At 37.1% G+C, this 16,780-nt stretch overlaps 1 protein-coding gene across 2 annotated transcripts; it reads left to right on the plus strand.

Moving 5' to 3' along the window:
* The first annotated feature begins 527 nt into the window (after window positions 1-527).
* On the plus strand, window positions 528-11,212 carry LOC125179447. Of its 2 annotated transcripts, XM_047885317.1 has the most exons (7): window positions 528-640; window positions 1,600-1,641; window positions 2,265-2,369; window positions 2,668-2,779; window positions 8,102-8,257; window positions 10,307-10,575; window positions 11,108-11,212. In XM_047885317.1, exons 1-7 carry the CDS (start codon window positions 593-595, stop codon window positions 11,195-11,197), a joined length of 822 nt encoding a protein of 273 aa, XP_047741273.1. In that variant the 5' UTR covers window positions 528-592; the 3' UTR covers window positions 11,198-11,212. The 2 variants fall into 2 exon arrangements, with proteins under 2 accessions (XP_047741273.1, XP_047741274.1); XM_047885318.1 differs by lacking the exons at window positions 528-640; window positions 1,600-1,641; window positions 2,265-2,369; window positions 2,668-2,779 and adding exons at window positions 3,528-3,660; window positions 5,408-5,521.
* The last annotated feature ends 5,568 nt before the right edge of the window (window positions 11,213-16,780 follow it).

A 16,780-nucleotide genomic window follows, 5' to 3' on the forward strand; every position in this document is an offset into this window, starting at 1 on the left:
AAATTTAAAATCAAAAGCGCTGAGTTGGTCAAAGTTTTTTAGCAGGCTTCTAATAATAACGCGCACACGTGAAAAGGAATTCAATTTTTGAACAATGTCACTCATTCGGTCTGTAAAAGCATGACAGTCGTACATTTTACAATAAATTTATGGAATATCCGCAATCTGATCATCTCTAAGAGAAACACTAGGATAGATTAATTCAACCATTGAGAAATGAGAAAGACGAGCAATAGATAACAATATACAGGGCATTAGGCAGTTGAAATCATCAACGACGCTTCAAATTTAACCTGGTCAGACTCACAGTTGATGAATGAAATCTTCTTACTATTCACTACTAGTCACTATTCTTAGTCTTAGCACAAACTTGACCACGCCATGCATATACTTTCACGATAGACGCATTATATTACATATTTGTCGCACCTCACTAGAATAACAGTATTAATTAAGGAATGCATGTGACGATAGAAACCATGTGCTAAAATAACGTATAATATAAGAATCTGATAAATTCATTTACAGTGATCCTTCTTGTGATTTAACGCTGTTGAAAGTCGAAAAAATCCCAAGATATAAAGCCAACATCATGCAGGAATTTCGCATCCTGGACATCTTCACTGGCCTCTTCACTTCGGTGAGATTGTCGTCAAGTTATGTTTTGTGTTCTGTAAGAGCCATGTGCTCGAAATATGCGGCATGATACTTGTAATTGGCTTCCTGTCAATCGAATGAATTGCTGACACTAGTTGGATTATTGGCACATGCCCCACACTCGATTATATATATCTTTAATGCAGTAGTGGATATAATATTTTCTTAAGCCGAATTGGAATGTTCACTTAATAAAAGCGTCCCTCCAAGTAAATACCAGTCGTGTATCAAACTTGTTTTAGAATTTTCATAATAGATTGTCAAGGAGAGTTTGTTTATATTGCGAAACAGGTTTTACACAAACCGGCTCGAAGTGAGTAAATTCCTCCCTAAGTTATTCATTTTAAATGAGAAAAATAAAATCCACTGAATGGCAACTATGCATAACCGAGCGTAGAACACAATTTTAAACAATTATCATTTCTGTACATTATTTGCGGTGACACTCTCAAACATATTCCTAAAAGAATTGAGAATTTTCAAAAGAATTGAAATGAATAGGCATTCCTAAAAACAATCGCCCAGTTGCGGACGGATAGAATATTGCGTTTTTTTAAGGAGACTAATTTGTCGTGCATGTATTTTTTGACCAACAAATTTCGTGAAAATTCTCTTCATTCATCGCAAATGTGAATTATTTCAGGTGCACTAGAAGTTGATTCAGTTTCGCCTTTACAATTTCCCAGTTTCACTAAATGTCATCTGCTTAATTGACGGTAACTGTTTCTTTCTTCTTCAAAAGTTCCACATATCGTCTTTTAGATCACGCGATTAGTACAATTTTGCCAATAGCATCCTAAATTTGAGTATATTAGAAGGAATATGTTCTCATTTCTTATCATAAAGCCTTATATGCCACAAGTGTTGAGCCTTTTATTTACTTTTATTTATTTTTCCTGATGCTGTTCCCTTGGTTTAATTTTAACTTGTTCTGTGTTGCAGGCGCTGTGCTTTGGACTCTCTATGGCATCGTATCCCGACAGCGTGAGTACCGTGAGCTGCTACAATATATTGTTTGCTCCTTAGATTATCATATGTCCGTAATCACCTAAACGTACACCTAAACGGCCATTTTTTATCCTCGTGAGCTTTATGCATATATAATTTAAACAGCTGCGCTCCAAGTTTCAAAATTCCATATGCATTGTTGTGAAATCAGGAATACATGGCAATCCAAGCTTGATTCAAACAAATGTCCGGTTACCTGAAGTGCAGGTCGCATAAAACTTGAACCCCAATTAATTAATTAATTAAAATTTGAACTCCAATTCACAACGACCCAACTAATTAATAAAAATTTGACCCCAATTCACATAGACATTTTGATCTATATACTCATCGATTTGTCTTGGCAACATCGTTTAACGGGAAATGATGCACGCTAATGATAACAAAAATGGGTTCAATCCTGCACACCGAGCAACATCGGATCCATTGATTACACCTTTAATGCATAGCACTTTTATATCGGGTCAAATTGGATCGGGATCAGACTCGAAACATGAAACAAACAAGCTCAAAAATCCACTAACTCTCATAAAAGAACATATTCAGTTATTTTAGACCCTTCATAGCAATTTGAAGTGAACCGCCCACGTTTGCCACAGGTCAACGTGGTTTCAGGCTCCTCTGGTGCACATGGCTGTGGGGGCGGACGGACTACTTCCGTGCGCTTCAGGTCCCTGCAAGTGCGGGGCCCGAAGTCGATGGTGGTAAGCTAATAAAATACTACACTAATGCTTGCAGCATTTCCGCCTGAAACATGTATTCAGTTTTAAAAGAATTTTTTCTCGTCAAAGTTAAACCATATTTGAAGGCGTTTTCATCCTTTGCTACGACTTTCAGAATATTTTTCCTGATTCTCATACCACTGATAGCTCTTTTACTAGTCTGACTGCCTTTTACTTGAAAATAACTAATAAATTCATCATTCATATGAAATTCTCGGTGATTTGCATGCTTTGTGAGCATTGATAAGTGATTTAACGGTGAGACTATTCCTTGCTTCAGACTTACCTTCGTTTCTCGATCACGGAGAGCGATTTGGCATTCGCCACTAATGCGTCCAAGAAAATCACTGCGTCAGATGTGGTGCAGTGCGCAAGAACGTCAGCCTTGGCAGGTGAGAAATTGCTTTTAATTGGCAGGTGAAAATGCGTACTGCAGGGAAGGAGTCGGTGATTGACACGCTACATTCAACATTCACTTCTTATTAGCGTTTACTTTGTTATTAAGGTTTCACAACGTGGATGGGACTAAAAGTACAACGCTAGCGATAACGGATTTTAAAAGACATTCGGATGCAGTTATAGGATATTAGCAGCCATCTTGTACTATGGTGAAAACGTACCAAGGATACGGGCAAGCATGACCAGTACGAGTGCCGAGTTGATTGATTACTCGACACGTCGTATTCTATCTAAATACCATTTGATAACCAGCTTATTGATCTCTCAGCGCCGACAAGAAATTTCGACTCATTGAACAACAAAAAATTTAATAAAAAGTATGATCTGTTTTTCAGTCAAATTACATATACTATATGATATTTTGCATGTTTCTTGAAAACCCCAATGTTGATTCCATGATATTTAACGATTTAAGTGTAAAGGTGGACACCCCCAAGAGACAAAGACTAGCTAATTATTTTCAGCATTAAATATCAGCTTACAAGATGCATCAACGAGCATAAGTTCACGAGTATACTCAACAAGTAGGAGCATGTAGTGCTTGTAAAATCTTTCTTGAGTTTTAAAGCTCTTGCGAAATAAAAGATTTGCTTGAAATATATTAATCATGGAAATAATCACATTTCAGTGAATCACACAAAAAACTACCAGAAAACGAATTTAACTTTTCCAGGTATGACTGCCTTTGAGTTCAATGGAACATGCATGGCTTACCAATTCAACAGTAAGCCTTGCTCCTGTCATGGCGGCGAGAAAGTCATTTACGTGGCGAATTCCTTCATTTCCTACGGACCTCCTGCAACTGTGCCATTCAGTGAGTCCTTGAGATACTTGTGTGAATGAGCTGTAAAATTAATTGCCAATAAATAAGCTGCGAAATTCGTACTTCACTTGACCAGAATCATATAATAAATATATATAAAAAATATTTTAAAAAACCACGTTTTTCCGATTTTTACAAAACTAAAAACAGTGAAATAACACAAATAAAACAACTTTTAAAAACCACGTTTTTTACGGACAAAAAAGAAAACATTTACTCTTACATAACATTTGAGTTATGTAAAATGTTATGTAATGTTATGTAAGAGGAAATGTTTTTCTTTTTTGTCCGTTAAGAAAACGCGGTTTTTAAAAGTTGTTTTATTTGTTTTATTTCGCTGTTTTTAGTTTTGTAAAAACCAGAAAAACGTGGTTTTTAAAAATATTTTTTATATATATTTATTTTCTACTTTTTAGTTAGCAATTTTAGCAATTCAAATCAATTTCCAGGGTTGGCAAGTGTGGATGTTCGAGAAAAAACTCTATTCCAAACCGTAAATTTTTAGTGTTTTTTTATATTTTTTCAACATTAAAAAAATTTTTAATTATTATTTCTGATGATGAAATCTTGAATTGTTAGGCAGCATAAATATGCATGCCAAATTTCAGCTTACTAGGATGTTTAGAAGTGCTCTAAATTAAGGTCTGAATTTTTGATGACAGACACACACGGAACGAAGTCAAGAAAAAAGTGGTAATAAAATCATGTTACATATTACAAGTTTGATTGGAATAAGAGATGAACTTAGAATTAGGATTTGACTTGTGATACAGAGAATTTGCTTTAAAGTCGATATGTCGGCAATTGAGGTAACCATGAAATATACGCACATGGTGGAATATGGAACGTAACGGTAATGACGAGATTGAGGAAGCGTTTGATGAAGCAGGCAATTTTACCTGCTGAGGACGTGATGAACTATGTAGATCAGCGAAGTGTGGGTGAGAGACCTGATAAGGTATCGTTAAATTTTCAAAACATTGCCTTCTCAATTAATTTCTTTTGGGAGGTTCATCGTGACGCACATTCAAATGTGGAGTTTGAATGGATATGATTAAGTTTCGGGAAAATAAAGGCTAGTAACTCTGAGCCTGTATGGATTCAGATGAACTAATTGCCATCCACACGAGGGAGTTAATGTGCGTGTTCTTACTGGTGTGTATCTTCGTGTATGGTCGGGAGTAAGTGAAGGTGTGCGCATTTAAATGTGAGTGTTGTTTATGCGATACGCTTAACTACCGCTATGGTGATTATTTCAGGACCTCATACGTTCTTAGTCGGATGTTCTTCCTCCTTTTAAGCAAATTTCGCATAGTATAGTAATCCCATAAACATTGGGGTTACCTGCAGATCCAGTGGTGTAGAACGGTTTAGGACCAAAGTATATGAAATAACAATCACTTATAAAAATAGCAAAGAAAAACAATCATACCCAAACTTTTCATGCCACATCTTACCAGAAGCGCGGTAGAATCCCATAAATCACTACCACTGCACGCTAAATGTTTAGCTTCCAGAGTTTGCAGTTAGCAGCGAGCAGGTGTCACCAACGGACAGGTTACCTAGAGATTGTGCTTGTACCAATTCGTAAAACTTATAGGCGCTCATTCCTCATGCCAACCTCAGATCTAACCTCGGATAGTTAATTTTTATTCCCGTTCGTCAAAAAAACACTTCTATTTAACTTGTCTTTTACCCTTGACAGTAAATCGTTGTTTACCTATGTATATCTCAACAGGCACCGCTCCCTACATCAACACCATTGTCAAAAATATCGAATTCAAGCAGTACCAGCTCGTGAATTTCTTCTCGGATGTCTCTTCTAAATTTGTGAAATCATTTGAGGGATATGGTAAGTTGTCGAAAAGTTTGAATTATTTATTACTCGCTTCCATATAGATGGAATAATCTAATCTTTTCTCAACATCGATTTAGCATCACCTACTCCTTGTGGAAATGTCGTTTCTTTACCCCAGTAAAAATTTGAAACAGCTCGAACCCGTGCACCGCACACCAGAGGGGACAGGCAAGGTGTAGGAGTTTATCTTTGTCCCGTTGACATCTTCCACTGAATTTGTGTGAAATGTGACCAATTAATTTACTCATACGCACGTCATTCCATAATCACGATGAATTACAGCTGATCTACACTCTTGCCAAGTGAAGAGTTTAGATCAGCTGGTTTAAAAAATCGAAAATAAAAATTATTGGTGGAGCATCGATGATAATTGGTGACTATAGGTGGAAATTATAGGTGGGGCACCGATGGCGCATTGATGGCGTGTCCGGCCTATGTTCCACCTGTAACGTGCCCATGGCATCTTACCCGAAAAAAACTCTTCTTCCACCAATAACTGCCCATTGGCACAGGTGACACATCGATGAGCCACCGATGGCCACCTTTAAATGAAGCCGATAAAAAATTTTCTTTTTGCTTCACATCCGATGCATTTGCATTTACTGATATTTCTCCAGACAATCATATTCTAAGGACTACGTATGCAAATCCACCCGGGCAGTATAGGTAACAATGTCAGACATGTAGCATGAACATATTCACAGAGTAACATACACATACCTCGTGAGAAATCGACTCGAAGAAGAGTCCCTGCCTGCAGGATTCGAACTCCGGTCTCCATCACGCTAAGCCAAGCCTCTACCGTTGAGCCATTGGAGATGACATTGCAGTCGAGTAATTGTGGAAGATTTAATTGAAGTATTGCAAATATTAATTTCATAAACTGATAGAAGTTGATCTAATGGCTGCTAGAACCATCACCGTGATGATTAATTGGTTCTATCAGCCATTTTATGTCAATATGCTGGTATATTCGAGAAAACAGCCGCTGAGAGATACTTCGCCTCTCCATAACGACGTTGGTTCCGCTTGATAGCGGAGTCTTGATAAGTAGCGAAGTTTCATAATGTGAACATTACACTAATTTTAACAGCAGTTCGATTCGAAATATTTTCAACAAGAATATTCTTGCGTGTTTTAACGAATCATCACTCGATGATTTTGAAATGTTAGGCGCGAAATGCCTTCTTCGCTTCGTGTCACTATTTTTCTCTAGCCTAATGTTTAATATTTTTCGTAGGAAAGATACCGGCAGCACTTAATTAGAAATGTAGATGTAAACTCAGAATAATTAATGATGGTTTAAGAAAATTTCCTCAAATAATGTTCAAAATATCTAGACTTCCTCAAATTTCCTCAAAGTCCATTATCGAAGTCAGCGAGAGAAAACCGAATTTTCACTCGTATCCCTCTGCGTGAAAATGATACTATTTTGGCAAGCAAATTACTCGGAAAACACATATTCCAAGCACGAAGTGTTAAAGATTAATGAGAGAGAAGCTCAGCGACACATCGTGCTCCAACCCAACAGGACAGGTACCTGCTCTCCGTACTTTAGAGATGCCAAGCCGCTGTCGACTACGTTAACGTGGCTTTAGATAAATGCGGCAACTTGAGAATAATAAAATAATTATGAACCACACATAATCGAACCATATAAATTATACTTATGGATATAATTAATTAATCTCAATTGATCACAATATTTCAAGCGCAGCAAGTTGGCGCATACACAAAATAATAAATTTGCGCAATATGTTAGGCAAACATGAAAAATTGGATTTGCCATCATCTTTTGGAAAACTTAATTTTTCGCAACAAGATTTTCCACTGTTCCTCGGAAAATTTATATCAGGAGCATTCCGATACATGTCCAGTTGCTTCACTTTAGCATGAAAATTTCGCGAACACTCTACAACTGTCTGTCAGTTTTACTCGTACACACCGAATTCCCTCTAAATTTTAGCTAAATTTACTCGAATCAAAATCTTATAAGCCAAGCACGCAGAACGAAATCATGGTTTCGTCTGGATTTCGGACAAACCATACCCCAATAACTCCTTTCTACGTTGGATAAATAACAGTGGAAAATTCCTTCGTGCGCTGTGCAGTTTGGGCAAACGATCGGTGGCTTACAAGAGATTTGTCTGCAATGTGCCATCGACGATTCAGATCCTGTAAATTATCGATGATTCATCGACGAATGCCACCTATGCTCGCCACCCTCTCGATTTACTGGCGTTTTATTGTCGATTTTTGGCAGATGTGGCCACCCACCGTTACGCCACCTGTAATCTACCATCGCCAGCCTTATGATGAACATAACAATAGAATAGATTTTTAAGAATTTCTCCATCTTTATAGTTTCGATGAACGTTTTCTGTTGCCGCTCTATGAGTGATACTGATTATCTTGGTGAACAAAATTTTCATAGCTATCGAAAAAATTGATTATTAGTTTTCTCTCATAGGATTTTAAGACGTAAGTTAATTCAAACTTTAAAAACTCAGTAAAATTGCACTTAATGGTAGGTTATTCCAATTGCATTTCTAATAATAATTTTTTTCTTTCCAGTAGTCGACAGTTACCAGCTATTTTACGTCTTCCCTCGAGAAGATGACGATCACAACGCTGTTACTTTCTTCGGTTTGGACATAGATTCTTGCGTCACCGACACCCTGTGCGGGATGCCCGTCCTCGTCAACATAACTCATCTTACTTATTACATACGTGAGCACCAGAGCACATGATTTGTTTACATAGCGAAGAGAACTAATAACCGATGTGTTTGCTAATTTGTTATTATTGCTGCGAAAATTAGAATGAGGTGTCATTAGGAATCCCGTGGAGTTCAAGTAAACTTCGGTAACTTTAGCTTTTGAAAAAAGAGGGTTCAGTGAGCTTCAAGAAAGTTCATTGCCATCATAAGATCTTAAAAATTTACTAAGCAAATAGAAGTATTAATTGCACAGGTTTGGGCTGAAATAAAACATGTTTAACTAGTGGGTTTAACCGTATTTTGCTATTTTGAACTCTATGAATGGAATAGCCGTGAAAGATGACCATACTATATCAGGCAGAAGTGGCCAATCAGAATGGCTCTTTTTCCCAGAGTTGACAATGTATCAAAGACTAAGTTTAGTCGATCGCAAAAAGATCTTACCTCGTCCACTAGACATCAAGTTGGGGCTTGTGTAACAGTTTGTGAAAGCATTAAGAAAAAGAGGAGTATTTCAAGTTTCCTGGTCTATCCAATGCTAAGCTCATAGAGGGAGTCTTTGTTGGGCCTTACATAAGAAATCTTATAAAAAGGAAACCTTCGTCATAGAATTGAAATGGAAGAAAAGAATGCCTGAAATTCATTTAAACTTTGTAGCCCAACAAAATGTTGGGCGACAACTAGTCACGAGTTCATTTATTTACTTACATGTAGACTACTTTCCAGAAAATCTTAGAGCTGTAAGTGAGGAACAACGAGAACAACAAAATATGAGAGAAATGAAGCGCAGATACCAAGGTTGATGGATTGTCATGATGGCAGACTACTCTTGTATGTTAAAAATGAAAAATTCAAATGAACACAGCAAAAAAACATAAAAAATAGCTTTGATGGATAAATGAAGCCATTCTATAAAGACTTAAAAAAGGTTTGCACACATATATGCATCGCTACTATCCATAGTTTAGATAAATATCACTGTGTGTTTTGCTTCTCCTTCAAGTTAAAATAATAAAAATTAATCTGAATTCATTATATTTCGAAATTATTTATAGTCTTACGTGATAGGAAAAAATCAATATCATTTTTGAAATCAGCCCCCATCAACTACATTAAGATCATTCAATAAAATCAAAATATTTTTCTAAAAAGTTGTTTTTATTTGATGACCTGTGTCGTCTGCAAATGTCACCATAACTTATGTACCATGAAACTAAAACAAATGTCTCGAAAATACTAATGGAATCTGGGCGTCTTCTTAATATAACATACATAATAATGTTTTAGTCCACATAATACGTCATGCAAAGTCATAAAAGGTGTGAGCCATTTCAAGAATTCAATTGCGTCAATTCAGGCTCTTCATCTGTTTTTTAGAGTCGAACATAGCGGAGACTTGCGACATGTTTAAATAGGATGTGAAGGAATTTCCCCCGTTGTTATTGTTTTCCAAGCGAGCATGTCTGCAATGTGCGCGTCGCGCTGATACGCAGTTAACGCATTTAACTGTGTATCTTAGATCATATCAGGATATGTGAATAAACCTGACTTTATCTTGTTTTTGGTGTCCTAAGGAACTCCCCAACATGCCTACATGACCTTATTGGTAACAGGGTTACTGATAAATCAAAATGAAAACACCTTATTGCACTACTATCTTAAAATTACCGAATTAAATAATAAACGTAATGTAGACCATTCCATTAAATAAACACTAGTGAACGTGAACACTTTAATTCTTAGCTTCATCTTCCTATGCTTCACTGCTTTAACTGATATATGAACTTAAATCTTGAAATCAGAGTTTCGAAGTTTTACTCCGCTCAGGCTTTACACAGCACAATAATCATCTAACCTTGGCCTTCCGCACTTTTATTTCGTTGAACTGATGAACTCTGAACCAAAATGACAATACTAAATTTAGAATAATAGCCGAAAGCCTAAACTGTCTCATCGTCAATGATCAACTATCCCTATCCCTCACCCTGTGATGTTGACCTGTTACCTGGTTGATAATTTTTCAGTTGCTGCAAGTTTATCGTATTAACTTCATTTTACAGTAAACGAATGCGGCAACACCATCCAACTCCCGCCTCAAAATAGCGAAACATTCATTGCGGTGTTCTCACATCCCGGGTTTGGATGCAAGGCTTTCCCCGACGGGCCGACCTACAACTGCAGCGTCACTTTCATCGCAGCTACTTTACGGGACTTTTACTATTATGGTTCTTTCTTTGGCACTAATGGGTCCTGCGACGGCTACACGCTGGGCCTTGAAAGAATCTACTCCGGTATTTCAGAAAACGTCAATTTGTGCACTGATAAATGGGTAAGTGATAGGAAGCGCTGTACCGTCTATTCATAATACAATACAACGATTGAGTTCTTCGAACATTTCATTTCCTCGCAATCTCAATGAAGATTTATGTGCAAGTTATTTGTAATCGCATTGAGCCTTTATCTTTCTGTGTAATTACTCAACATTAGTCCCAGCCAAACATTCACTCTAATTTAATCATAAATCGCAAAAATTTGAATAGGTTATCTATATTCGATATTCGCATTTGAAAGTTATTTTTCTCAGTTCCCTGCCACTTGCACTCTATTGTAGGGCTGCATTAGTTTATACATCTTTTTTGTCTAATAACTTGATCGTTATCACCTGCTGACTCCTCTACTATTCGTCTTGCATTACCGTTCTAATTCAAATCTCATTCATTATATATAAGAACTAAATCATAAAATTATTTCTCACATTAGTGGTCTTGAAAAAATAAGTCACTTGAACATTTATGATCACTCTGAGGGTCAGTGTTCAGTCTTACAATAATATTGCCTCCTAAAATGATTTTGATTTTCAGAACGGAAACATCGCTACTGCAACTTTCATTCTCCGAGGCACGGCGGCGGCGAAGATGTTCAAAGCGGGGTTCACCGTTTTTATGCCATAGGCGATGAGACTGGCAGCCTAGCCCTTTATGCCCTGGCGTGACGAATTCGTCACACAGAAAAAAACTTCGGTTTTCCAACAATTTCACGTTTCCTGTCATTTTTTCGCAAAATTCACAGGAATGAAAAAAGTCTTAGATTTATTTTTTACATATGTGTACCAAGTTTCAAAGTTATCTGTCGTTAAGTAACCGAAATAAGATTTCCAATTTCCAATGGCAATGTCCAATTTCTTATGGAAATTCTATTTCGGTTAATTACTGACAGATAACTTTGAAACTTGGTACACATATGTAAAAATAAATCTAAGACTTTTTTGTTCGTGGGAATTTTTCCGAAAAAGTGAAAGAAAACGTGAAATTCTTAGAAAACTGACAAAAAGGGGGTACTGTAGAAATCTATCACCTCCTATGATTTTTGAGCTACAACATCGAGACGCATATCATTCGATGCGTAAGGACCATATCTGNTAGCTGTGTGAAGTGGTGATGCCACGCACGAGTGCTGTTACTTTAGCTGTGTGAAGTGGTGTTGCCACGCACGAGTGCTGTTACTTTAGCTGTGTGAAGTGGTGTTGCCACGCACGAGTGCTGTTACTTTATCTGGGCGTAGTAGTGATGCCAAGCATCTTTGCTGTTGCTACAGCTGTATCAAGAACTTCTTTCGACTTTGTGCAGCTCAGAATTCACATTTTTGCACAATAATATAACTGTTCAGACGCTGAGACCGTGCCATTAAACCTTTCGTTGCCACAACCTTAGTAAATCTGTCAGGAGAATCAAATCGACTATGGCAGAGGAATGAAGAACACATAATTAGAATTTTCTTTTTGTCGAGGATATAAAACCGGTGCTCGCTGAATTGACCAGATCTGCATCATTTGTTCTTCAATTGTATAAATACTTCTAAAATTTACTGCAATTCTAGCCCTGTCTGTGTTTAAAATTGGGTCGTGTTATGGATAGGTTAGAATTCATGTGTTTTATCTTTGTATTTGCGTGCTGCTAATGAAACTGAATGTACACATTGAAGCTCCGAAATTTATCTTTTAATCTGTCATAATAACTTCCGTCGCTTGCTGAATTCTCGACCCTGCAATGCCCAGTTGTACGGCTAAACACTCAATCATAATTGGGGCATCTTTGCGGCAAAAACGGGGGATCAGCCGGGGCATTACTTATGTACTAATATTCCAACACATTCTGTTAGTTTTCTCAGTTGTTTTCGGTCTCAGATTTGATTCACCCCTAGTAAATGTGTTGCATTCACACGTTGTTTCTATCGCCTACTTTAACGTTAAGCTCCTCAATAAGCCGTGGCGTCATCGTCAAGTGGGCGTTAATGTCGTCACTTCACCTCAACACGGACACCTAACTTGTCCTGATTAACAACGAACGTGACACTAAATAACCAAGAAGAAAACTGCCGTGTTAGCACCTATTGCGTTGGTTTGGTGACATGTTACTTTAGGTTCAGCACTATATGATAGAGTCGAAATTAGGTGTCTTGGACTGAATTCGAGGCTACCTAAATCTTCTCTTTTCAGCCAAGTAACGGTGAACCCAAGGACAGTAAGTAAGACATTCTTGATACTCCAGGTTTACTGCCGGAAAGTTCGAGCGGAAGTAGAACTGGGCGGATGGTTCTGGTTCTGAGAGAAGGCTGAGCGCTGTAAACCCTAAACTCCAATAGTTTAACTCGCGCGACGCGACATTAGGTGTTATACACTGACATTAAAATGACAGTTTTACACTAACACGTACACTAACATTAAATCCTAATGACAGTTTTGGTACCCAAAACCATATTCTTTGACTTTTAGGCGTTAAGAGGTCGGAACATATTTGTTTTGTGGGTATACAACAAATGAAATAAAAGTTTTGTGGCCCCAAAATCCCTAATATCCTCAAATTTTTCGATATTTTCGCTTTAACTCGGATTAATATATTTTTGAATATATTAATCGATACTCATTCAAAAGATCAACAATTTTGCTGGAAATCAAATGTCGAGTTTCCTCTACCAAAATTAAATAGCACACATGGATTATATGAAATACAACCTGAAAATAAAAAATAATAGAAATAATTATTCAACTGTATGAGCTGTCAAATTTTAGGGAATGTCTTCATTTTCTCGCCAGTCCTGATAACGATCTCGTTCATATAAGAACAATTACTCCTCAATTGAATATATCAGTATTAATAATTCAGTCTCGTTAAAAAACGTCTAGGATATCATAGAGAGGCTGCATATATTGTAACTTTTTATCAATATTATTGATGAAGAAACTATACAATAAAAAGTGTTAGGAGCATCATACATACATTACATCATACATACATTACATCATACATTACATATATTACATCATAAAATTTAGGAGCATCATACATTACAGGGATTCAATTTCTTTTCTTACTGCATCAAGTTCTCTTATAACATAACATAACATAACATAGTGATGTCGGCGCTGAAGTGTAAGCCTGATGTGGCCTGTCGCCGATTCTTTTACATTTCGTGCCTTGTTCATAGATCTAAACTCGTGTCATTTGACCGGATCTTTTCATGACTGGCGATAGTTTGAAGTAGCTACTAGACTTCCACCGGGTTCGATAAGGAGCTAGGCCTGTCTCTTATACACATCTAGATGTGTATAAGAGACAGTAGTCTGTTCTTGAACGCGTTCATACTTGGAGCGNCGTACGTGAGCACCAGGGCGCATTGTTTTGATTACATGACGATTACAGCCAATAACCGAGCTGTTGGTTGACGTGGAATAATTGCAGCAAAAATTATAAAGGCATAAATTCATATGTCATTCAAGAATCCCGTGTACTTCTTCAACTAAACTTCAGTGAGAAAATCAATCCTTCTCTATCACAATACCTTAAAGATTCGCCTAGCAATTAAATGTATTAATTTTCAGCAAATGTCACCATAACTTATGCAACACGACGTTAAAGCAAATGTCACTAAAATAATAATGTAATTTGGGTCACTACTTGCAACGTAGTATGCTATGCAGAAGACATAAGGGATGAAAGCCACTATAGTTTATCACAGTCCCACAAGTTTATCAAAATTACTATTCACTGTACATGTTGCTATATAGGCTTCTTATCGAAACGCTTCCATGAATAGTATTAAATCTTGGCAACTTGCAAAAGTATGTTTTTTTTCCACTGGCATATGCCCAAGGACTCATTGATCACTGGCCAATGTTGTTTCCCAGCTTTTTGGCGCAACTGCTGAAATAAGTTCTAGTTTTACAAGAAATACAAATACTTTGTTATGGATTGAAAGTCATCAAGTTTGTACTATTTATTATGGCCAACGGACTCACCGTGAGACATATACGTACTGCCCTATGAAAACGTTTCAGGACGACAAAATAAAAATACAAGGTATTAAAAGCGAACTGCTAGAATTGGTCTGTTTAATTAATGGTAACTTTTTATTGTCATGTCAATTGCAGAGATAACTGCCCAAAGGCCATGTTACTATACAACCCTCATAACATGAACATCTTTTTTCTAAGTTGCATTGAATAATAATAAATAACGTGTTAGTCGCATATAAGAAGTTTCGTTTTCTCGTATATATGATGTGCGCATGAAGGACAAAAACGCTCAAATAATGTTAGCAATAGCTTCTTCATTATGATGGCTCGATGGAAAATCATCCAAGTGGAACTTACTAGGAAACGCGAGCATACTCTGAGACCTGTCTCTTATACACATCTAGATGTGTATAAGAGACAGATTACTTACATGTAAACTACGTCAGCACAACAAAATGATAATACATCGTGCATTATCACTCAAGTTCACTCAAGTAATGCACATCAAATAAAGACCTAAGAACGCAAATTAAATAAACTAAATGTAAGTTAAATTAAAACGTTTGTGAACAAGACTATTACATTGTGTTCTACTAATCGGAAACTAATGCTATGTTTTCTTTTCTTTCTCTTCCTAACTTTCTTGCCACGAGATATGAAGAAAGAAGTTCATCAGAAGCCAGAAGTTGGAAGAAAAACTTCTAATAATTAAGGAGTTTCCTAGTTGCTAATTCTGCTAATAGTAGTTAATTGCCATATGCTAATATCATGAATTAGCTAAAATCTTACAATGTAAGTCGTTTTGAGCCTTGTTCCAAAAATTTAATGTAACGTAATAATAGTGCCATAACGGATATTGTTAACGTTCTTCTTGTTAGCATTATTGAAGCGAGGACGCTCCATCCCATGAAGGGGGAACGTATCAGGTATTGCTTGACAGTCGCCTTCAGTGACTAATTATCTTTCATACGTCACCCTCAGTGACGCTTTAAAGGATAGTACGTCTTGTCATACGTAGCTTGCGATTCTACGCGGTGGACCGCGATAGCTCTTTAAGACTGACGAGTCTGTTGGAGGAGAGACCTCCGAGCGTCCACAACTTAGTCCTACGCTCCGGCCCTCGATATGCTTCTCTATCGAGCAGGCCGATTCTTTCCCTCTCTGAGATTGTATACCTCATAGTGCCTATTGTAAAGTCTTTAGCAAGTAAACTGTTCTGTATTAATTAGACTTTCACTCCTGTTATAGCCAAACAATAGGCTGTTTCCGAACCTTCAGGTCTTAATCAAATATAAACAATAACCAAGCCACCCAGAAAAAGTGGACTTGGACATTATATTGTTATCTTATTAAATGTAAGCTTATTTCAACACCGCTTTAGTAACACCTACTCTTGTGAAGGCGTAATTTCTTTGCCCCGGTTAAAATTTGAAGCAGCGTTTGAACTATGCCGGTACCGCAGGGGGTGAGCAAGTATGCAGAATTTGTTTGAAATGTGACACACTGTTATACTCGTACACACGTCATTCCTATAACTTGCAAGCAGATAGGGAGTTAATCTATGCTCTTTCCGAATGTAAATTATGACATGGGAACTGTTAAGAATAGTACGACTCACTTTACCTAAGCTTTATTTAAATGACTGATTGATGGGATCTCTGAACTGGCACTGATTCTCTTGGTTCACGATATTATCAAAGTTATTCAAAAAATATGATTATAAGTTTTCCACATCTCTTTTAAAACTTGAATTAATTCAAACAGTACAAAGTAGACAAAATTGCACCTTGTAGTTATAGGATTTTCTAATCACTTCACCAATGATAGATACAATACCAATGATAGATACAATGCTGTGACGTTCGCGTTTTTGTACGTGGCTTCTTGCGTCACCGACACCCCATGCGGGTTCCCCGTCCTCGTCCACACGACTTGGTCGACCTATTACGTACGTGAGCACCAGGGCGCATTGTTTTGATTACATGACGATTACAGCCAATAACCGAGCTGTTGGTTGACGTGGAATAATTGCAGCAAAAATTATAAAGGCATAAATTCATATGTCATTCAAGAATCCCGTGTACTTCTTCAACTAAACTTCAGTGAGAAAATCAATCCTTCTCTATCACAATACCTTAAAGATTCGCCTAGCAATTAAATGTATTAATTTTCAGCAAATGTCACCATAACTTATGCAACACGACGTTAAAGCAAATGTCACTAAAATAATAATGTAATTTGG

Source organism: Hyalella azteca, unplaced genomic scaffold, assembly GCF_000764305.2.
Source record: "Hyalella azteca isolate HAZT.00-mixed unplaced genomic scaffold, Hazt_2.0.2 contig17570, whole genome shotgun sequence".
Taxonomy (NCBI): Eukaryota; Metazoa; Arthropoda; class Malacostraca; order Amphipoda; family Hyalellidae; genus Hyalella; species Hyalella azteca.